Source organism: Chamaea fasciata, unplaced genomic scaffold (assembly GCF_029207755.1).
Source record: "Chamaea fasciata isolate MVZ Bird 193981 ecotype frontalis unplaced genomic scaffold, bChaFas1.0.hap1 SCAF_19, whole genome shotgun sequence".
Taxonomy (NCBI): domain Eukaryota; kingdom Metazoa; phylum Chordata; class Aves; order Passeriformes; family Sylviidae; genus Chamaea; species Chamaea fasciata.
Window position 1 is genome coordinate 6,803,223 of NW_027094104.1, and position 22,719 is coordinate 6,825,941.

Sequence of the window (22,719 nt, forward strand, 5' to 3'; positions counted from 1 at the left end):
CAAGATTTTTCTTTGTGAGAAGGCAGTGAATTCCCAAATCCAACCTGCTGCTGGGTCACCAGACATGATGCAGTTTGTGGGGGCTGTTCTGCATCACCAAAATAATTTATTTGTGCATTTTAACACCTAAAGTCCTTTCTATATTAAAAAAAAAAAAAAAAAAAAAAAAAAGCCCTGATGGCTACAAAGGTCCAGGTTAAAAGAGAAGACCAGCGGCACCCCAGGATGAAGTCCACAACCCCAGGAAATGCAGCTGCATTTTTCTTCTTGCTTCTCCAGCCCCTTAGTGCCACTCTCTCAGGGCTGTGCCCTCTTTGCCCAGATTTCTGGGCTGGGTGGGGACAACACAGACACAAAGTGCCTTTCCCCACCTTCATCCTCCTCCTTCCCACTGCTGTGGTAGTGGCCCAATTGTGACCCTCGGCATCCCAGCTAGTCCCTCAACCACGGCACAGTCCCAGCAAAAGGGAGCTCAGCCAGCTTCTCCATCGCCTCGTTACCTTTCCCTGGCATCTCCTCTTGCAGGAGGCTCTGTAAGCAGGTTGATAAATGCAAGGCACGGTGCTCCTGGTGTGCAGCCACCTCCTGCAGGGAAGAGCTCGCTGGCAGCCAGGCCAGGGAAGCAAGGGGAATGTGGATGGGTCGTGTTGGGACCCTGATGTTTATCCACTGGCCCTGATGTTTATGCACTGGCCCATACAGGCCAACACCAGTCAGAGAAGTGCCCTGGGCTCCATGCAGACTCCTCAGAGCCCACTGCAAGCCCACTGACATCTCACATCCTAAACTGGGGTAAAGCCCCACATCCTGCCCCAGCCCCCTCCATTCTGGTTCCCCCAGAACTCCAGCCTTGCAGAGCCCCTGGGAGCCCCCACCTCCAGCATAAACCTGCACCTCAGACCTTATTCAAAGCACCCATCCCCAGCCAGGAGAGCAGCACACCAAGGCTCTGGCATCTCCAGCTCTGCAAGGCAAACCCCAGCATCAGCCTCCTGTTCCTGGGAGAAGACCAGTGTAAGGTTTCTAACCTATGTGGCTCCTAGACCAGGACTTGGGGAAGGAGAGGACCCGCATCTGTGCACTGCCAGCACAAAGCCAGAGCTGTCCCTGGAAAGGTAGGGTGGCATCTGAGTGACACAGCCCTCTTGGGCTGTCCCCACAGGCATCTGCATCCCACTAATGGCATCTGACATCAGATGCCCACAGGTCCCTCTACCAGAGCTGAGTCTTGCAGGTGACACTTGTGACACGTGAGACTTGGCCACGGACCTACACCCATTCCCTGCCCTGCACTCATCCCAGTCCTGCATCCATCCCAATGCTTCCTGTTGGCTGCCAACCTCTCCTTCCAAAGAAGTCTGGCCAGAAATTAAGAAGGTCTGAGCCCAGGTGCTCCTATTCCTGTTCCTGTCCTGTTGGGTCTCACTTAGGATGTAAACATAGGTGTTGATCATCTTCCTCCACTCTATGCCACCTTAAGCTGACAGGGCCACCCTTCCTTCCCCACCTCCCTCACCTGCTCCATCCCCCAGAGAATTCAGGGCTTCAGTGCTTAAATAGTCACATGGAGGTGGCTGGTATCTTGGATCCCAGGAGCCATAAAAGTAATCAAGGCAGAGAGTGGAGCAAGGAGAAAGGTGGGAGAGAAGTCACGGGGATGGTGCTGTGCACGGTGCATGCCTGGCACGGATCCGGTGCAGCTCCAATCTGGCACAGCTCCCCTCTGCTGCCACCACGTCCTACCCTCACTGTAATTAAGGGAGCAAAAAATAAACAGGGATGGTTTTATCCCTGCAGGGATAATTCCTCCCCCTGATGTGGCTTGTGCCTGCAGAGCTGCCCCAGAGGTTGGGGATGAGGCAGACAAAGCTGCTGGAAATGGAAATTTCCGAGGAAGGAAGGAAGGAAATCACTTCTTTCTGGGGCATAACCAGCCATCATCCGCCAACAACTTCATTTGCCGCTGTTGTATCCCTAAATAACTCCTGGAAACAGCTGCTTGGAGTTTGCATCTCCTACACCTCTGTTCCTCTTTTGACCTTGGGAAATGGGCTCATGCTGTCCCAATTTCCAAAGTCATTCATCCCAAGCAGAGGGAAAACATCTGGAGTTGCAGCACCACTACCTGACCCTGCACAACCCTTCAACCATGAGCAAGACTTTGGCAAGTGCAGAACCCTGGCAAGGTTGGATCTGTTAGACTGGGCATGAAAACCATGAGCCTGTGGTGGGTCTGGAGTCAAGGACGTGCTTGGGGTCCTCTGGGAGAAGGGATGATGTTTTCCCTTGAGTGCAGTGGCTTCGTGGGCACAGTGGGGCTGGTATCCCACTCCAATGACCCCGGAGCTTGGTAAGCCAACATGTTCTCCATCCCTACCCAGGAGCGGGGATGGATCTGGAGGGGAAGAGCGTATGAGGGATGTGCCTGGGAGAGCAGGCAGTGAGGGTGGGTTGAGGCAGGGGCCGGAGCTGTGCTCGGCCAAGGCGCTGAAGTCAGCACTCTCTGGAGCCATCTGTTCCCGGCGAGGCCCCGGCGCAGACGGGCTCCCCCAGGCTCCGGCAGCGGGTGCCGCAATTTGGAGATTCATGCGGCGAGGGGCCGGCGTAGGGCCGGACACCGCCTCTGCACCACGCCAGCTCCGGGGATGGGGCTGGAAAATTGTGTATTAGCCACGCCGGGGAAAAGACTTTTCAACCATTTTTCTGGTCGAGTGAGCTGGCTTTTTAACAGCAACACAGCTTCTCAGTGCCAGGCCAGAGATCCAACTCAAGCTGGTTTTTCCCTTATTCCAGAGCGCAGGAAACCTCCTGCTTTGTGGGCTCTAAATGCTCATTGGAAAAGGCCAACTTCAGCAGGCAGTCAGCTAGCAAAGTCAGTGAGAGATCTGCACTTGTCTTCTGGGAGTGATTGGAAAATGAAGTATCAACAAGAGCTTCTGGGATGTGTCAGACCTGCTCCTCCAAGGCAGGAGCCCACGAGCAGCCCACAGGCCCAAAGAGATTGCCTGGACAGTCTTCAGACTGGGAAACTGAGGCACGGCAGTGCAAAGCAGCAAGAAGAAGTTGCAAAGACCCAAATGGAACCATGCCATCAGCCCACAGTGTGACAAGCTCGGCCCCACGCCAGCCCAGCTGCCTTGCAGAGAAGCACACAGGAGACAGCAAGGAGAGCGTGGAGCAGGGAGCCGTGTCCGGCCACTCTCCAGGCCATCGCTCACCACATGCTGACCTCCAGCAGCTTTGTGCAGCCTCATTAAAGCTAAGCTGAGCCATAACTCATCCAAGCAGGGCAATCCACATGCAGAGCTGGCAGCGACGACTTTCAGTGTTTCAGGCGTCTTTCCAACAGCAGACGGGTGTCACTCACAGCATCGCCTCCCCAGCTCCTCACCTGCTTCAGAAAATGGCCTTGGAGCTGCTCCTGTGGCAGTTCAGGAGAGCGGAAGGCAAGGGGATGGCTGCCCAGCCGGGCTGCCCTCTTGCACCTCCGCGGTGAGGACACACCTGCGGCAAACACAAGGCTATTCATGCCTAAAAGCAGAACCCGAATGCGGGCGGAAACCTGCGGGGGCACCCCGGGCTGCCCGGAGCCCCGGCGGGCACCAGGAGCGCTGGGACCCCCCATCCCGCCCGGCCCCTCCGCTCCCCGCTACGGGCTCCCAGCGCCACCTAACGACCCGGCGGCTGGGGACACGGACCTCGCCTGTGCTGGAGGCATCCCAGCGCCCCGAGGAGGATGGAGGGCGGGGACAGCGAGGGGGAAGCAGAAGAAACCGGGACAGGGGGCAGGGGCTTGGGGGCGTAGGCAGCAGAGGAAACGGAGCTGGAAGTGTTGAGTAAGAATTTACATGATTGTAACCATGCTCCCTCTGCCCGTGAGGCTCAGTCCCCTGTCCCTGCCCTTCATTGACCTTCATCATCCCATGGTTTTCCTACAGACCAGCATTAACCCCAGGGCCTTGGCCAAGTTGAGGGTTGAGCAAAGTCACTGAGCTCAGCAAGGACAGACACTCCTGTTAATCTGTTATCACAGCCCAAAAACTACCCTGAAGCATCCTCAGTTTGGGAACAACCATGTGCCAGGCTCAGCACAAGCACAGTGGCCTTTACCACAGCTACAGAAGCACTCTGGCATCAACCTTCAAGGCGATGTGGAAGAAAATCCTGGGGAGGATCCATCTCCTCTCTTCCCAAAACCTTCAGATTTGATGCAGCCACCACAACCCCTGTGGCGTCACATTCCTGGCTGGGCTGCCAACCTGAACTGCTGCTCCCCGTGGTAGGTGCAGCCCCCCTCGCCCCCCTTCCCAAAGCTCTGATTCACCTCGGAACCCAGCATTGATGTAATCTCCTGTTCGAGAGTTCAGCATCAGGACTGCATCAGCCACAAGACGTAAGGAGAGCCACATCACACAAACAGCTGTTCCACAAAAGCTTTATTGCTCGTTTGAGTACGAGTTCCCATTATCACATTTCCTGAGTATCTTAATGAGCTTTCAAATGAGATTTAAATAGAAAAAGATGGGAGGGGAAAAGGGGAAAAATCGGGAGAAGTCAGAGATCTCCCTTCCTTGAGTCGAGACAGAGATGAGGTGGGAGAACAGTGCCCTGTGGGCAAGTCCCGAGCTCGATTTCCCCTCTGCCTCCATCACAGAGCCACTGCCACTGTCACCATTTCCACAGGCCGGGGAGGAGGGGTGGCGATCCTGCAGAGCTCTGGCAGGGAGCACGGGGGGGTCGGGGACAGTGAGGGAAGGGGCCCTGCTGACGCTGCCCCTGCGCCACGGATAAAGAGGAGATTGCAGCTCACGGCTTGTAATCTGGCTTAAAACCTGACACCGTCACCATAGGCAATCTGGGCTAAGAGAAGCATTTAATAAGCTTCAAAACACACAGGCCAAAAAAAAAACCAATAACCCCACCAGTGAAAGAGCTCAAGGCACTGCTTGGACCAGTCAGCACCGGCAGGTACCGATGGACACAGGATCCCTCATGATCTGGAACAAGGCAATTACATGCTTGTTATCCCAATCTACCCCATAAAACAGAACCCAGGCTCTGCTGGGATTTAACTGTGGGAAGCAGAAGGCAAATTAATGCCCTTTTCTGCTTGCGTAGAGCTCACAAGTGGAGAGCACCTGGAACTGCCTTGCCTTGAGATGTCGCAGGAGCTGCCACACTTTGGGGGCTGCTCCGAGGTTAAGGCAGTGGCAGACAAAGAAACCAGACTCAAGTTGCAGGTCCATTTTGGCTTCCCTGGAAGGGTTTATTTAAAAAAACAATCATTATTAAAAGATGCCTGCTCTGGCATGACAAGGCAGCAAAGCCATTTGGCTTCTGGCTTAAAGGGGAGGCAGCCAGACACAGGGAAGCTTCCCCATGCGACTTGCTGTGGGAAAATGACTGGCCAGGAGTCTCCCAGGTGCACACACACCTCCCCTCACCTGCACTGCATGGCTCATTAGTATTTCCAGGACAGACAAGAATCACCCCCAGGGAATGGCAGCTGACTGCAGGGATGTGGGGCCAGCCAGCAGCCTCAGGTCTTGAGACTTCAGGAACCCAGAGTTCATTGATACCAGAGAGGCTCCAGTGTCACACACCCCTCCAGAGCCACCACCAGCCCCAGACACAAGCCCTGTGCTCCCAGTCTCTGCTCTGACCCACTGGTGTTGCCTCAGGATGGTGCCACTGGAGCAGTGCCACATTCCCACCACTGCTCCTTTAGTGACCAATGATCTGCAGCATCTCCGCAGGATCCACGATCTTCTCCCGGGGTTTGCCAGCAGCTTTGCCTCTTGCCACTTCAGCAGCATCAATCTTCTCCCAGTCGGAGAAGGAAACAGGACGGACCCCTGGGGTGATGGTGGGAGACAGGAGAGAGAACTTAACCAAGTAAGAACAAGTTCAGCCTCACCTCCCCATTGGCAGAGCCCTGATGTGGCAGCAAAGCTGCCCTCTTCCGACACGGTGTCAGAGCTCAGCCTTGCGAAGGAGAAATAATTTCTAACACCACAAGGAGAGGGGTGGCAGGTTCCAGTCGGCTCGGATCAGTCAGACCTTTGCGAGCCGTAACAGCAGCGAGCACAAACCACCTCAGGACAAAATGCTTCCAGTTCACTGTTAAACCTCAGACAGTTTAAGAGGCAAAACACACACACACACTTTAATTGAATGTCTTTAAACACAGCTACAGCAAATTACTCTCCTGGGCATTTTAATCTTTCCCCTAACTTGCTTGGAAGGATTACTAGGAAAACCACTCAAGAGCAATAGCTCACTGTCTCGGCAGCTGACAGTGACATTTTACCCAAGGTCTGTGCTGCTTTTAATGGCCCTTCCCAGAAAGTGGTCATTAACCTCAGCAATGACACAGATATTTGAAAGAATTCAAGTCCTGTTCTCCCTGGGCTTTGGAACATCAAAAAAGCAGAAAAATCCATTCCCATGGTTCAGACTCTCCTCCCTCACAGATCCAAGAGGAGTTTGGCTGCATTGAACCCTCCTGCTGGCTGCTACCGAGCCTCACACTGACCTCGGCTGCGCAGGATGCTCTCCACGAGCCCAAAGCCTTCTCTGGAGGGGGATATATCCAGCACACCTCCCTGGAGATCCTCCAGCACCGACTGGGCAGTGTCAAAGCTGTCGTTCATGGTGGTGATGATGACGCCTGTGGGTCCTCTCTTCACCCACCCGCTGCAGTACACACCTGGAGGGGCACATGGAGCAGCAAGGCTCGGGTCAGCACGTGGCCTCAGACCCTTGTGGCTGCAAGTCCTTGCCCTGTTCCCCACCTTGGTGGTGTGAACAGGTCCTTAGACAGTGCTGTGGCAGGAATTTGTGTATGTACAGATCTGCACTTGTGCAGCTGCGTGGGCCTTGTCATTTTAGTAACAGGATGCAGTAAAACCCCCATGCTAAACCAGACAACCTTAAAAAGTGATGGAGTCTGGCCAGCATTTAACCGCTGACAGAGGCATCTCATTTCCTCAGTTTCCACTCTCCAAGGTGAACAATATCCATGCTCTTGATGAATGAACCTCCCACCCCAAAGCCCCCAGCTGTGCTCACATGTCCATGCAAATCCCTGGGGATACAGACCTGGGACACCCTCCACTCTGCCGGAGCTGTTGGGGATGACTCCACGCTGGCTGTCGAAGGGCACAGCCGGGTCCAGCGGCAGGCTCCGGTAGCCAATGCTGCTGAGCACCAGCCCACACTCCAGCTCCTCCACATCTCCGGTGGGAATGGCTTTGGCAGAGTCACCCGAGCCCTGAGAGAGGGAGGAAAAGGCTGCTGACCACCAGACACCACTGCAGAGCAACAGCTCCCTCCAGTCCCCTTGGGCATCTTTGCCCCCTGGGTATTTGCTAAAGGCCATTCTGCAACAGGATCAGGGAAAGAGCTCCCTTTGGAAAAACTCTTAGTGGTACCAGAAGCTCTTTTGTACCAGATTCCCTGAGAGCCTGCCAGAGGCCACTCCAGCCAGACAGGGAACACAGAGCTGTCTTTGGAGAGATTCCCAAGGGATGCAACAGTGTCCTGCTCCATCCCAGCCTCCCAGGGCCACACCAGCCCCCCAGTACCTCCAGGCAGGTCAGGGCCAAGCGGATGCCCCTCGCCCTCCTCCCATCAGCACTGGGCAGCACTTCCTGGGGGCTGCGCTGGAACTTCAGCCCCCACTCCCGGGGGGCTGCTGCCCCTGCTGCTGCTGCCTGCATCTCCACTGGCTTCTCCAGGGCTGTTTTGATCATCAGCTCAGTCAGTCGCTTCCTGGGCCTGGGAGCATCTAGGAAAAGATTCACAACAGGAATCAGCAAAAGCCCCTTGGGACACAGCACTGGGCCAAGGCCATGTCAGGGCAGTGTCAGTATGTGAGTCTGTCATGTCAGTGGGAGCCCGACACCTTTGAGATGACAAACTGCAAGCCAAAGTGACCAGGAGACCTCCTGAGGCTTGAGGCCAGTGGGACACACAAATCAAAGTCTGCAGTTTCCTGTCTTGCTGGTGCTTGGAGGCAGCAGCCTGTGGAGAAGAGCAGGTCTCTGGACACCCTTGAACTCTGTGTTTTCTTTTGAAGTCTACAGAAAGCACTTAAATCAACAGCCTTGGGATCTCCCCTGCAAGGTTCCCTCAGCCCTCCTGAGTCTCCTGCCCTCATCACTCAGACTGTAAGGTAAGCACTGAGTGGCTGCACTTGTCTTGGTGCCTCCTGGCACTCTGAGGACGTGACACACCATGGTAACTGAGCCTTCACGAGCCAGGCATTAAGTGCAGGACAGGAGTTTCTCTGATGTACACTCTGGGCACCTGCAGATCACTCCTGGTTGCTCGCCTGCCAAGGTGAGTCCCTGTCTGGAGGAGCATGACAGACTTCCCTCACCTTTGACAGCACTTTCGAGGCCCGTGAAGTCGGCAGGGTCCAGGACAGGTCTGGCACCAGGCAAGTTTATCATCTCCCGCAGCTCCTGGGAATTGTGGGCAGGAAAATGTTACCTCCAGCTAAGAGAGGACAGCCCCAGATCCCTAGGAGCCAGGAAATGCGTGCAGGAAGGAGGATGCCTGGGATCCACACTCACCCCCAAACCACCAGGGACAGGCAGTTTGGGGCTCAGCTCTGGGAAACAGCAGCACCTCCAGCCTCACCTTGATGGTGAAAGCGACTTGGAGAGGTCCCCTCCTCCCAACCAGCCAGACACGCTTCACCTTGCTGCAGGCAAGAGCTGCCAGGGAGCTGTCAGTGATGTCTGTCTTCTGCAAAACAGAGACGGCAGAGTGGGACGAGGGCAGATCTGGAGGGAGCTGGGGGGAAGGCGCAGCCTCTGAAGGTGAAAAATCAGCAGAAAAGCTGGCTGTGCATGCAGAGAGCCTGGGTGAGGACGGGAAGCAAGTCATCTCCCTTTGCACAGAGCTATTTGCACAGCTGGTCCCTCATCACCGAATGTTCTTTCCGAGGCCATAATGCACCAGAGGTAACGAGCCAGCACCCCGTGACTGCCTCGGGGGATCCACCCAGCAGGTTCACCTTGGGGCTAACAGAGCAAAGCCTTCCAGGGAGCTCCATTCTGAGGCGCCTGCAGATGCTGTTGGGGAACTTCCCAGCTCAGGATATACAGGCTCTGGATGAAACCTGCTGCAAACCACAGCTCAAATCACCACCTGCCTGCCCCAGGCAGCTCCAGCACAAGCACAAGCACGGCCAGGCCTCACCCTGGTGTTGGCACCTCACAGAAATCCTGTGCTCTGTTTCAATCATGTGTTTATCTAGACTGCATGATGTTTTCCAGAGAAAACACGATGGGAGAGACACAAGGTAACCAGGATAAACCATTCCAGACCAATATTCCTATCAGGGAACTACCTGCCCACCCTGGCACTCGTACCAGTGCCATGTCTTTTGCAGCACTGCTCCCAGCTGGCTTTAGTCACGGGTTGGCAGTGCCTTCAAGTTTGGGGTTTTTTTAAAATTTTAATTTAGATATTAATACAGGAAGTTGTTGCACAGCTGTAACAAACCTCATGGCACTTCTCCCAGAGGGAAAGCCTTTGCTGCCAACATCTGGGGCAGCAGCTGTATGGAGCAGCTGGTGCACACCAGCTCCCAGATGTCTGTAGGGATGAGGTCCACCAGTCTGCCCAGTGCCACCAGCTGAAACCAGGCTGCTGCCCTCAGCTCTAGTAGAAAAAGATAAACCCTAACAGAAGTTTCTGGTTTGGTGGCAGAAGAGGGAAATTGGCTCCTCTTTTGCTTCTCATAGGAAAGCAAAGGATGATGCTCCATTTCCAGCTTTATGGATGCCAGCAGAGCAATCCAGAGGGTTTGGCAGCATCACCCAAGTCATGGCCACAGCCTTGGATCACTCCCTACAGACTGTGAATCCACGGGTGCACCCGACAGGCAGCAGCCTTCCCTGGGGAAAGATCCCGAAGACAGAGGAGTCTGAGGTTTTAACTAAGCTGGGTGGGAGCCAGCAGACACCCAGCAGGGAGGGAATTTGGGGCCTGGGCTGTCCTCATGATGCAGAGCACCCATCACTCACCCTGAGGAGCTGCAGTGGGGACAGCAGGATCCGGGCAATGTCCAGTGCCACGTTGCCATGACCCAGAATCAGCGCTGTCTCACAGCTCAGGTCAGGCTTCAGCTGTGGGGAGAGAGCCAGCTGTGACTGAATCCACATGGCCTCCACAATGTCCAGCCCTTCAGACCTGCTCCTACCACCCAAACTCCCTTCCACCCTGCTCTGCCCCTAAAAGAGGAGATGCAGATTGGGAAACTCCACACCAGCCTCCCCCCCAAGCAGACACAGCAACACAGCTGCTCCAGGCACCCCAGACGATCCCTCTTCCCACCTCTCCTGCTCTCCTAGGAGCAGGAGCTGTTTTGGCCAAAAAGCCTCCTCAGGAAGCAGGGCATCACCCCTACAGGTTCCCATCTGGCCCTGCCAAAATGTGCTGCCAACGTGCAGAGGCAGCTAATCCACTCTCACTGATGTGCAAATTGTTCACATTTCTACCATCTAAGAAGGATTTAACATGGCTCCTGCTAATCTTTTCCAATTGCAGGCCTTTCAGGACTTAATCTGGAGCTGACAGCCTGCATTGGGATGGGAAGAAGGATGGGAGGAAGGGCAGAGAAGCACAGGGCTGTACTCACGTCCCGGTTCTCGGGCAGCCCGTTGTACCAGCCCACAAAGGCTCGGGCTGTGTAAACACCAGGAAGGTTCTCCCCTGGGATCCCCAGGACACGGTTGTCTTCAGCACCATAACTCTGAGGAGGGAGCAGACACAGTCAGAGATGTCACTATGTGCAGGGTTTGACACCAAAACATGAATCTCCCTGTCCAGCTGCTGCCAGGGTCACTGCATGGCTGTGATACTCAACAGAAGGGCTAAACACAGCCCAAGCACAGGGGCTTCATCCACCTCATCATCCTCGGCTCCAGAGCCAAATTTGACGTTCTTGGTCCAAGGCAGAGCATGACAAGCTGAGGACTGAGCAGCGAGGACAAACCCACGGCAGGCTAAAATAAGCATTGGCCAGCACAGGGAGAGGTTTCAGAGACCTGCACTTGATGCCAAGCTCCAGCACATGCCCCCTGCAAGGGCTTTGGACAAGCCTTGGAGCATCTGAGCTGTCCCAAGGCTGGGAAGAGTTTCCCATGGTAACAAGGCACCCAGAATCACCTCACCCAAACACTCTCCCCAAGATCCCAGTGGAGAATAACCCTGCAGACCTTCCCCAGGACTCCGGGGGCACCAAGGCTGTGGGTACCCACCAGCACCACGGCGTGGTACGCCTGCTGCAGCTCCGGCACTGTCACGTCCCTCCCCACAGTGACATTCCCGTAGTAGGCGCAGCGCTCCGAGTGCGCCGTCTGCGTGAAGGTGTTGATCACATTCTGCAGAGATCACAGACCTGGAGTTACATCCCACAGCCAGGGCCAAGGCCTGCTGCTGACAGGAGAGCCCTGTGCCCGTCCCCTCCAGCCTTGAGATGCTTCCCTGCCTCATCCCAGGCAAGTTATTCTGAGACTCTTATCTACCAACAGCCAGAGATAACGCACAGGGAGATAAGCACAGCTGTGACTTGGCACTCTCTCCACCACCCTTCGTGAAAGGAAAATCCATATTTTGCACCCACCTGGGGAGGACAGGACCTTTCCAGTACATTCAGACCCTCAGAACAAACCCCACTGCAGGGGAAAATTCCTTCCCAAAAGTGGGGCTTGCAACCCACCTGGCCCCCTCTGCCAGGATCTCATTTCAACCCTTCCGGAAAGCCACTTCCTCAAGAGAGGATGCAGGGCAGGACGGCATCCAGACCTTTTTCTTCTAAGTGATCAGGGCTACATAGCAAAACCACCACTCCCACCCCTGCAGCTCCAGATGGACTCAGCCTGGGGACAGGACAGATCCCACCATAACAGCTGGGGCAGTGTCTGCAGTATGTCTGTTCACCCCCTCACACACAAAGGGATCCAGGCATTTTTGTCTTAGGATCTCCAGGGATTAGCAGAACCATTGCAAGACATTGCTGTGTCTGGATCTCCTGTGTCCTACACTTCCAACCACCTCCACCCCAGCTCAGATATAGCAGATACTCACTACCAGGCAAAAGTAAATGGTTGGGAAACCCTTGCTTTAACTTTTCCTTGCCCAGGAGAGTACCTAGAGCCCACCTCCACGACCCCCAGGAGGAGATCTGTGTGCTCCCAGAATTGGTACTGATGAAGGGGCAAACAGCAGCAGCAATGAGCAGGTGAGATCTTGCTGGCATAAAGTGCCCAGGGACAAAGAAACCCATCCATGCTCCTTGGCCTTGCTCTAGGCTAGGCTGACCAGCACCACGAGCAGCACTTCCCATCACAAGCCCCTGGTTCTGACCCGCTGTGCAGAGCCCTAATGCCAGGTGTCCCATGTCACCCATCCGTGGCCTGAGCGTGGACAAAGGAGGGGATCTGGACCTCTCTGGTGTGACAGTTCCATGTCACAGAGACCCTGAGGCACCAGGAAGGACAGAGACCACCTCAGCTGTGCCCACCACTGTCAACCACACAAGGAAGGGCAGGGAGCCAGCACCAACCTTCACCTCAGGGTGGTCTGGGGCCACTCCAAAACGGACAAGCCCAAAGGGAACAGGCAGCTTCTCGTAGATGTCCACCAGGGCCCCGCCATGGTGCTGTGGGAGAACAAAGTCACAGTGGAGATGAGGACAGAAAGGTCACAGGAGCCTAGCAACACTCGTCTGCAGCTGGGGGAAATACAGGGCAGGAGGATGGGCTGCAGCAAGCCAGAAACAGCCTCCTCCAGACTTTCCCATGAGTAGGATGATGCTGCAGCTGCTGCTGCCAGCTCAGACCACAAGATGTAGCACAGAGTGACCCCAACCACCATCAAGTCCATTTTGTGGGGCTCCACCTCCCCACCCAGTCCTGAGCTCCTTTCCCACACTGACCTGGTGGGTATCCAATACCTGGGGGGCCAGAGAGCCCCCATGCCATCGAGGAAGCAGCCAGTGCCGCATCCTGGGTGCTGGGGAACCTGCCAGACATCCCCCAGTCCCCAGCAGAGATGCCCCAAGCCCTGAGATGGCCTGGGCTGAGTCACCCTCAGGGTCAGAGCCTTAGACAGATGTTTGGCTGCAAGGCTTTTGTTATCTTGTATTTTTGAGCCAGCCTCTTCCCGAGATTAAGCAGCCCTGAAATTCGTCCCTGAGGCTTAGTAACAGCTATTTTCCAACACATCCAGGGACAACACAGTTCGGTTTAATGACGGTGTTAAGCTGCTGTATCTCTGGAGGGTGCCAGCAGCCCAGTTCTGTGTTCAGGTCTCATTTCCCAACAGACCTGACCACGCAGAGCACTGAGATTTGCCGACACGAGGTAAAGCATCACGTATTTTAATTCTGCTGGGGAAGGAAGAGGGAGGAGAGCAGGTCCCACACATTCACTTCCAGCACACAGTTAATGTCATTCCTGCTGGGTGACAACAGCTTTGAGCAAGGCAGATTCCTACTGATTATCTGATTCTAGAAAAATCAATTGAGATGAACTCACAGCAACCAACCTAAGTCCTGAATGGACGGCCCAGGGGCAGGCAGGGATGAAGGCAGCAGTACCTACCCCAACCAGAGGCCCAGGAGGGCTTTGTGGGGTCTGGGCTGCCCCAAGAAGCCCCCCAACAACACCGCCCTGGCTGGAGCGGAGCCAGGAGCCCAGTAAACAACCGCAGAACCTGCTGAGAGCCAGGCAGCGCAGAGATGCCTCCCTCGACGGGCAGGTCCCTGCCCTCCCCTGCGGCCAGACCCCATCCCGGTACCTTGAGGATGTGCTGAGCCGTGTAGAAGCCGGCGGGGCCGCTGCCCACCACGCAGACCCGAGGCGCCGGGGCAGGCGAGGACAGCCACCGCCGCAGACCTGCAGGGGAGAACGACAGGCAGGGCGTGAAGCCACAGGAGCCGCCACCTGCCAGGGGCGGCACAGCCCCTCCCCGGAGCCCGGCACCCACCCAGCGGGGCTCGTCCCCCCGCGCCGGCCATCGCCGCAGCGGAGCGGAGCGGGGCCGGGGTTTATGTAGCGCACCCGGGGAGGCGGGAGCGCCCCGAGGTCACGGACAGCGGCCTTGGCGCTGCCGGCCGGGCCGGGGCCGGCGGGGTGTCAACCGCTCCAGAGCGCCAGAACCGAGACCCCCGACCCCGCGCACGGGGTGCCGGGGGCCCCGCGCCTCTCACAGCCCCAGGGGCCGAGCACGGGCCTGCGGGGCGCGGTTTTCGCAGCCCCTCGGGCCCACAGCCCCGGCTCCCCGGGTTGTCCCGGTGCTGTCCCGGTCCCCGCCGGACACGTGTGCCCCCCGGGCCCGGTTCCGCTGCCGCCGCCGGGCCCCGCCCCTCACCGCCCCGCTCCCGCCCCTCCTCCTCGCCCACCAATCGTGGGGCGAGACAGCGCCTTGCTTAGAATAACCCCTCCCACCGCCACGGCCTGGCCCCGCCCCCGCACCGACAGCCAATGGCAACTCGCCGTTTCCACCACGGCTGACCGGAAGCGAGGGGAGATACCATAGAGAGGGGAGGAAGGAGGAGCCGTCTGGCGGCCCGTTCCCACCGCCGCTCTCTATGGTGAGACGCCCGCGGTACCCGGCGCGTTCTCGCAGCACCATCATCGCTGATGCTGCTAATTGCCTGCGCCCCTTTATCGCCCAAAAGGCGACCAGCTGCTGAGGTCTACCCCGGAAAGCGAAGCGCAGTTTGATATTAACCATGCGCTGCACAACCTACCCTGTTGCCCGGAGAAACCCCCAGCGTCCTTCGATAAAGGGTAAAACAATAACGCCAGACAGAGTGGATAAATGATGCTGACAGAACTCCTGCCCCAGCGTCCCCATGGTCTCTGCTTTATTTCCTCCTTCATCCCCATCACTCAGCGCATTTCAAATGCGGATGTCACACCTCCCATGCAGGAGCACCACATCTCATCTTGGCTCAGCCCCTGCACAACACACCGGCCAGAAAAATCATCTCACAGGGCCTGGCAGACATTTAAAAGTTGGCCAGATGCCAGAGCACGCAGGCGAGTGCTTGACGGGGCTTTTTAAATGCAATTACGACCATGAGGAGTTTACAGCCGGGAGCCGGTTGTAATATGGATCGTAAAACCAACACACTTTCTCTCCAGCTCTTGGAAATGAGTTGATGGCTTTCTGTAAAGGCGCACTGAGAATGGCAGCTGGCTCTGTGCCTCCTTCTGCACCCACTCCTTCAGAGGGGTTGTGGCGAGGACCAGGAATTCCAACAGCTCCAAACCCTCATCCTCAGGTCAGCACAGCAATAATGGGTTTGATTGATGCAAGGCTGGAGGCTCCAAATATCACCATAGAGGTCATCCACAAAAGCACTTGGTTTAAATTTGGAGGGTTCCAAGCACAGGAGTCAGAATCCTCCTTTTTTCCCAGAACTCTCCCTTTCCCCCATTAACTTCTGTATCCACCAGTTCTGGCAGAGAATAATCCACCTATTTCCCAAATCACAGGCCGTCTCCTGGAGGCTGAGGGACCTGCAAACACTTCCCTTCAGATGGCATTGCTTTAAACAACATCCATAAAATCCAGCTGGGAAAAAGACTGTTGGTCCGACCAGTGCTTGGGAACATTTTGGGGCTGATCTCTTTGCAGCAGGAGAGGGCAAAAGAGCATTTTGTGCCCACAAACAGGAACATGTGAGATTATGACTACCCTGCCTGAACCAAAAGCACCTCTAATGCTCCCTCACCCCCTCGATGGAGCTGGGAATGCCAATGATTTGTCACATTTATCTATCTCTGATGCTCAACTGAGAGATGAATTGGGGTGGGGGGCAGTACTGGGGAGGATCTTTGACCCCCCGGAGCATTCAGGACATTTGCTCCGGCCATATCCCTTCAGCTGCTCCCCCACCTACTGACCCAGCCTAACCCCTGCTCAAAGGATGGGAATTTGTCCTCTGGGTGTTTCCTAATGTCCTGGATCAATGACCCACATGGGCCTGGATAGAGGTGGCAATGGCACCAGACCAGTGCATCAGCAGCCCCCGGGCCCCAGCCCAGGATAAATCAATGATTCAACATTTCTGATGCCAAACGGGTCACGTTGGATGGATCCAGGGCCACTCTCCCTTGTCCTGAGTCTGGATCATCTGCACAGGGATGCCATGGCCATCCCACTCCCGCCTCACATCACAGGGACACTTCTCCAGTGCATCTGAGGATGCTCCTGGACTTGGTGGAGGAGGAGCAGAGTAAAACACCATAGATTGTCTGCTGCAACAGTCACCCTGCCACAGGCCAGGACCAGGGCAGAGCATCCCTGTGCCTTGGGACACATGTGCCTGTGAAGCCTTATAAATCCACAACGTGGCACTGCGAGGGTCCAGCCCAGATGGGAGGAAAACTCAAACCAGGGAGCAAAACCCCATGCCCAGAACAAAGCCACACTGGTCCCGGTTTGGCCATCTGCCCTTTCTGCTGCCAGCTGCCCACCATGACACTGGGGTGGACTTTGTCATTGGCGTTGCAGGTCTGGGACAGCAGAGCACCCTGGTAAAGCTCGACACAGCTTCCCAGAGGGGCTGGAACTGGCCACGTGAGCATCCCATCCCCTGGCAGCAGCACAGGGGGCAGAGTTCACTCTCCCTAAACAGGGAAAAGTCTCCCAAGCCCTGGACACCTGCCTCTGGCAGATAATTCCCTTGATAAATTCTTGCCATAGCAACGACCAGGTCTGGGGTCACCGCTGGCACCCCAACACAGACATCCCCCATGGGGTGAGGGTCTTTCCCCCAGTCCTACCCTGGGCACCATGGGATACCAGCAAGACTTCCTCCAGCAACAAAACCCAATGATTGAGGAAATGCACCCCAAAGCGTTAAGGCTGAATTTGCCAAATCTTTGTTTCCAGAAGGGACTGATTTAGCCCAAAGTCAGGCAAAGCACAAGCAGCAGTGACACAACCCCCTCCCCACCATCCACCCCTTCCCTGAGACCACGACCACACAGCTGCAGCTACATCCTACAGATCCTGGTGCTTCTCAGTTCCAGATGTCCTGGATGTGGTGCCGCATCCCCCACAGATTTGGGGGGGGGGGGGTCCTCTCCCCAAGTGTGAAAGCAGAGTGGATAAAACTAAGCCCTGGCTGGGATTAACTGTGGGGGGACCCCAGTTTTTCTGTCCCTGGTGTTGCACCACCTGGCTCTCCCCCTGCAGTGGCTCTGTGCACCATTTTCTAGCCAAAAGCAAGACTTCAGGGAGGGATGTTTCCTACACCGTGACTTCACGGAGGTGTTGGTCCTGCTAAAGCCATCCCTCTGAATGTCCCTGGGGGAAACAGCCCCCCGAGTGCTGCGGCCCCTGCCGTCCTCACTGAATGCCCACCAGCTCCGTTATGGGGGGAGCATGGACCATCAGCTCCTCGTATCTCTGCAGGAAAAGCCAGAGCCTGGAGCTGTAGGTGTCCTCGTTGTAGGGCAGCTTCTTCTGCTTCAGGAACTGGGAGACAATGGGTTTGATCTGCAAAGGCAAAGGTAACATCACCGCTGTGCAGGATGCCCTGGGGTTTGCACAAGATGCCTGGAACGTGCCCAGAAAACCCATCCCACATGCCCAAAGCTGGCCTGGAGCAGGCAGCATCAGCTGTAGTATCTTTGCTGTGCATATTAAAAGGAAAATGGTTTCCAATTGCAGCATCACAGGGAGTTCACCCTGGCAAAATGCCTTTGTAGGATTCCAAATTAGGAGAGATGTCCTAATGAGGCTTCTAATGAGAGCCAGCCACAAATGCTCATCGTTCACACCCGTCATAAATTCCCACGTGCCCACACAGCCAGCACGGTGATGGGACTGGGAGGTTGCCACAGACTTAATTACCTCTTTCCCTCCAACACCTCTTTGGGGGAGGGAGGTCCTGCCAGCCCTGTGAGCTCAGGCAAAGGACTCTGAAAACAAGGGCACAGCAGTAGTTGAGTGGTGATCCTGCGCTAAAGGGGAGTGTATGGACCTGCCTTGGGATCCCCTCCAGCTGGGGCCATGCTCAGAGCCCACATTCTGAACACACCCTGCACCTCAGAGCGGCAAGTAAGGGCATGACCAAAGTGGCAGAATGTTTGTGTGGATGCTGTCTGAACCAAAAACTGGACTGTGCAATGCTGGGGATACTTTCCCAATGAAATAACTGGGAGGATCCTGGACGGCTGGAAGGCTGCAGGCTGGAATTGGGACCAAGGAGAAGGAGCAGGGAGCCAGGAGAAACAGGAATGGGATGGTAGGAGGTTGGCTAGGGGCTGTTGCAAAGCAGTGAGTAGTTTCCAACATGGGAAGGAGCAGCACAGACAGGTGTGGCAGTGGGGCCGGGAGGTGGTGGGGACGTGGATGTCTCATCCCCATGTCACCTCCCAGCCACCCTGTGGGGTCATCTCACCTTCAGGCACATGTTGTCAGAGAGGCTGGGGAAGAGGTGATGCTCCACATGGCAGCTGATGAGTGAGTGGCCGAAGGACCAGTCCAGGAGGGCGTTGCGGGGCAGGTTGAGGACACCCAGGCTCATGAGGTGGATCCGCTTGGGTTTGCGGTCAGCCGTGAACATGGGGAGGCCGATGTGCTGTGGGAGAGGCAGGGTGGGCACCCTGTGGCACCTGTCACCTCCCCAGTCTCTTCCCAGCAGAGCCAATGACAGCTCTGCCTGTGTGTGGCCATGAAGAGCCACATTTTGGGGTCTCTCTGCCAGCCCCAGAGCTGGGTTTGTTGCTAAAGTCACTCCATCTTGTGTTTGTCTGTCCAGGGAGCCACCAAGGAGCTTTGCAGACTCTGTTCCGCAACACACCCCCACTTAGAGCCACCAGCATCTCCCCACCCAGGGCCTGTAACACCACCTGGAACACACATCAGCCCTCCCAATCCTGCCAACCACTGCAGAGGACATCATCCTCACACCCTTTGCACTCATCCGCCCTGACATTTTCCAAGGGCCACCACTTTCCATCCAGCACCACCAGCCTGATCCTGTTATGGTGACAACATCAGCACGAGGGAGGTGACAACTGAACCCACTCGCCTCAAGGTGACACAAGCTCCAGCCAGCAGCATCAGGGCTTTGTCACCAGCACTGGGTGGTGGTTCACCAGTCTCCAGCACTGTTGGAATACCTTGAAGCTTCAGGTCTCTACCTGGAATATGTTGACATGGATGTAGGGATGGGCCAGGAGGGAGCGGGTAAGCAGCATGCAGAGCAGGGCAGACCACGGTGACTGGAAGCCTGAGACGTGGAGCAGGAGCCAGTAATGGCAGTAAAACCCCAGAAACATGCAGCAGAGGGTCCGGAGAGCTGCTTTCCACTCCACGTTCCTCAATAAATCTGCACAAGGAAGAGGAGGCAGTGCATGGGAGAGGTGTTGATGTTTCCCTACCACCACTGCTGCTCCAGCAGTCAGGCTGCCCAGCGTGACAATAGCACCATAGCCCAGCCCATGAACTCACCTTCCCCATCCTCCAGGTTAGCCCAAACCCTATAGAACTGCTGGAGTGTGGGTCTGAGAGCCTCCCCAAAGCAGCAGATCCAGCTATGCATCATCACTCGGGATTCGGATGCACCTTCAGTTCTTACAATTTGCCAAGTCATTGTCCGTGCATTTGGCACTGCCCAGAGCTGGGTCATGCAGCCTGGAGGGCTTTGCTTCCCCAGCCTCTTATTGCTTTCTGGGCTCCTCTCCCTGATTGTTTTCTGGCACCATTATTTCCCTGGAGCCACCACCATTCCTGCCCAAGCTCTTTGTGTCTGGCCCCCTCAGTCCCCCAAACCTCCACCCCACACATTGACATCAAACACCCTGCACGATGCTCTGGTCAACCTGAGACCCACATGTGACACTGAACCCCATTATGGCCAGAGATCTGAGTTAAAGGAGAATGGATTTGGGGTGCTTCAGGCTCATGATGGCTTTTGCCAGAGATTTCAACATCCAGTAAAAGGTGAAGTGTTTTCTCAGCATCAGCAGAAAGTAGATGCAGCAGATGTGGTTTCACAGCTGCTTTTCCTGAAGCCCAGTGTCCCACCAGGGGCTGGTGTAGTTAATGTGATGCCTCCAAACAAAGCAGGACCCTTGGGTGGGGTGATACCTGGGCAGCCACAAGCTTCCCACACCCAGCACCCTGTCCCAAGGCACCTGGGACACGTACCAAGTGCAACCAGAGGGGTCAGGATGGGCACTGCCAGAGGCGCGATGAACATGTAAACGTAGCGGTTCAGGAAAGGAAGTTTCCACGTGCTGGAGTCCCCCAGGCCGATGATGTTGGTGTAACCGTGGTGGATCTTCACATGGTTGTAGGTGGCCTGCTCAACTGTGAAAGCTGAGCAGAGCTGGGAGGGAAGAGAGAGAAGTTGTGGTGCCAGGGTTGGGCACTGCTTGGCTTGGGCTTGTGTGGGGAAGGAACCCAGGGAGATGCTCTGGAACCATAGTGAATCACCATGGGGAGATGCTCTGCACCCCACAGACCCCAAACCAGTCTGGAAATGAACTTTTAAGAGTTGAGCGCTAGAAACCTTTCCCACCATTCTGAACATTCCCCACCACTGCACCATTCCCCACTCACCTCAATGAAGAAGACAGCCCACACTTTGCCCCAGGACTTGGACTCGGTCAAGGCATTGTGGCTAGCCAGGTGGCTGCCCTTGACGGTCAGGGTGTGATGCACCACGCCAAGGGTGAGGACACCCACCAGGAAAGGGATGGCCTGGGCCGAACGCAGGCACAGGAACCCTGTGGAGAAACCAACCAGACAGGAACTCGGCCGTGCACATGTCCTGCAGCCCTCTGAGCCAGGCTGGATGTGTTGCTACACCCAAACACGCCAGCTACTGCCCTAAACCTGTTCTTCAGCCATAGTTACAGGTATTTAAACCATGCAAGTCAGAGTTTGCCTCCTCATCGTCCTTATGACTGGGTCAGCCACACTCACCCTTGTGCTGAAGATTTGGCCACTTCCAGCCTCGATGGTAACAAGTGCTGCAGGTGCCTGATCCCACCCCTCAGTTCTGGGATGTGGGTTCCACTGGTGTCATTATTCTGCCAGGATTTCAGCATTCCCAGGAGTTCAACAGCAAGAGGAGGGCCCAGATTTCCAGCCATGCCACCAGAGACCCACGCTCAACAGTTTTCCCCTGCACCCACCACAGCCAGGGCCATTGCCACGAAAACCACCATGGTTTCCCTGTCCCATGGTGGGACACATCACCCACTGTCCTGTCCTGTGTACATCTGCCTGGGCACCATCCCCTCAGCCCAGGCTGTACCCCAGATACCGCTGTCCCCTCACCCCAGGCTGTACCCCGGGTGTCATCGTCACCCGCTGTGGGGTCAGAGTGTGCAGAGTCATGGGGTAAAGGTGTTATTGTGCCAACAGGCTCCCAGCACAAAGCAGTCATGAGGAGGCAGTGGGACCCCCGGGGACCTCCCTGGCCATGGTTTGGGGGGGCTGAGCCAGGTTACCTGCCGGGAGCAGGAGGAAGCTGCAGGCAAGGATGCTGATGTCCACACCGTGCCGTTCCCACCAGCTGCTGCTCTTCACCACCTCCTGCACCAGCTCCGAAAGCTCGGTCATCAGGGCTTCCTCGGGCTTCCATTCTTGCTGTGGGGCTCCCCCGGGGGTCACGTCCCCGTCACCCAGTGCTGGCCCCGGCTCCCAACCCTCTGCCATCACGCCTGTCCTGCTGCTGCCAGGTGCTGTCGTGCTGCGGAGCGAGGGGTCCCCCACCCCCCTGCGCCGGGGGATACTGCTGACCTCACCGTTGACCTGCCGTCCCCTCGGCCTCACCGGGTCCCCATCCTCCAGCGGCATCTCTCTGCTGAGCAGAGAAGCGTCACCCCCAGAGGATCCACCCCAGCACCCTGACCCACCGCGGACGGGCTTGCCGGCTCCTGCTGCCGCCGAAGGACACGGGAAGGGCAGGGATAGAAAAAAAAATAAAAAATAAAAAATAAACAATCCAAGAGGGACGCAGCCGGCGGAGACGGCCGGAGAGCCACCCAGCCTCCCACCACAGGGACACCACAGCCCCCTACTCACGGCAGCCCCGGCTCGGTGGCTCTCCCGGCGCTGGCCGTCCCAGGGCGGCCGGGCAGCCCGCGGCTCCGCGCACCGGGGCAGCCGCGATTTGGAGAAGGGAGGAGCGGGCGAGGGCTGGGAGGAGGGCGAATGCAGATGAGCCGTGGCAATAATCCGCCTTCGTGGCCCTTTTAGGGGAGTAGCCGTGGCAGCGGGGCCGCGGGGAGGACGCTCGGCGAGGGCACAGGGACGCGGCGGCAGCAGAGGAGGGAAGGAGTGGAAAAAAGATGGAGAGAGGCAATGGAAATGTTGGAGGCGAAGGAGCCAAGCGCCAGAAATACCCCTGAGAAACCCAAGCGGAGCACTGAGGACAGGGATAGGGTTTCGCTTTTGCCAGGGGGAAGGAGCAAACGTTGCCTGTCCCACAAGGGAGCCGTTTTGGGGAGAAAATCGGCCTTTTCCACAGCGAGGAGCAGGCTGCAGGAAGGAGGGGCTGCCTGTGCCTGCCTGCCCATCTGCTGCTGCCGCGGAGCCGCCCAGCACCCTCCGCTCTGCCGGGGAGCACCGAGCCCAGCGGCACCCGCCAGGGACCAGGCCACCCCAACTCTGTCCCTCGCAGCTCTGGCACCCAGCTCTGACCCCCGCAGAGTCTCTCTT

The 22,719-nt window shown here is 56.6% G+C and overlaps 2 protein-coding genes across 4 annotated transcripts; both read right to left on the reverse strand.

Moving 5' to 3' along the window:
* Positions 1-4,427: 4,427 nt before the first annotated feature.
* On the reverse strand, positions 4,428-14,326 carry FDXR (ferredoxin reductase). Its single transcript, XM_066200650.1, has 12 exons — positions 14,008-14,326; positions 13,819-13,916; positions 12,584-12,679; positions 11,277-11,399; positions 10,655-10,768; positions 10,041-10,142; positions 8,647-8,754; positions 8,384-8,468; positions 7,587-7,789; positions 7,102-7,273; positions 6,536-6,709; positions 4,428-5,855 (listed from the first exon to the last, which is right to left on the reverse strand). The coding sequence occupies exons 1-12, from the start codon at positions 14,036-14,038 to the stop codon at positions 5,725-5,727; spliced, it is 1,437 nt and encodes a 478-aa protein (XP_066056747.1). The 5' UTR covers positions 14,039-14,326; the 3' UTR covers positions 4,428-5,724.
* A 2,574-nt stretch (positions 14,327-16,900) lies between these two features.
* On the reverse strand, positions 16,901-22,118 carry FADS6 (fatty acid desaturase 6). 3 transcript variants are annotated; one of them, XM_066200726.1, is made up of 7 exons: positions 22,084-22,118; positions 21,507-21,862; positions 20,611-20,777; positions 20,197-20,377; positions 19,188-19,375; positions 18,443-18,622; positions 16,901-17,535 (listed from the first exon to the last, which is right to left on the reverse strand). In XM_066200726.1, the coding sequence occupies exons 2-7, from the start codon at positions 21,853-21,855 to the stop codon at positions 17,386-17,388; spliced, it is 1,215 nt and encodes a 404-aa protein (XP_066056823.1). In that variant the 5' UTR covers positions 21,856-21,862; positions 22,084-22,118; the 3' UTR covers positions 16,901-17,385. The 3 variants fall into 3 exon arrangements, with proteins under 3 accessions (XP_066056823.1, XP_066056825.1, XP_066056822.1); XM_066200728.1 differs by having other exon boundaries at positions 21,507-21,859; positions 22,084-22,107; XM_066200725.1 differs by having other exon boundaries at positions 21,507-21,935; positions 22,084-22,101.
* Between the last annotated feature and the right edge of the window lie 601 nt (positions 22,119-22,719).

What these genes read in the sequence shown, in the direction of transcription:
- FADS6 (XM_066200726.1), bottom strand. Translation starts at nt 21,855, where the DNA reads ATGCCGCTGGAGGATGGGGACCCGGTGAGGCCGAGGGGACGGCAGGTC. An exon ending in TCCATGTCAACATATTCCAG is followed by an intron (nt 18,623 to 19,187) that starts GTAGAGACCTGA and finishes CCTCTCCCACAG; the next exon opens with CACATCGGCCTCCCCATGTT. An exon ending in CTGACAACATGTGCCTGAAG is followed by an intron (nt 17,536 to 18,442) that starts GTGAGATGACCC and finishes TTGCCTTTGCAG; the next exon opens with ATCAAACCCATTGTCTCCCA.
- FDXR (XM_066200650.1), bottom strand. Translation starts at nt 14,038, where the DNA reads ATGGCCGGCGCGGGGGGACGAGCCCCGCTGG. An exon ending in GGGGGGACGAGCCCCGCTGG is followed by an intron (nt 13,917 to 14,007) that starts GTGGGTGCCGGG and finishes TCTCCCCTGCAG; the next exon opens with GTCTGCGGCGGTGGCTGTCC. An exon ending in TGGCCCTGACCTGCCTGGAG is followed by an intron (nt 7,274 to 7,586) that starts GTACTGGGGGGC and finishes TCCCTCTCTCAG; the next exon opens with GGCTCGGGTGACTCTGCCAA.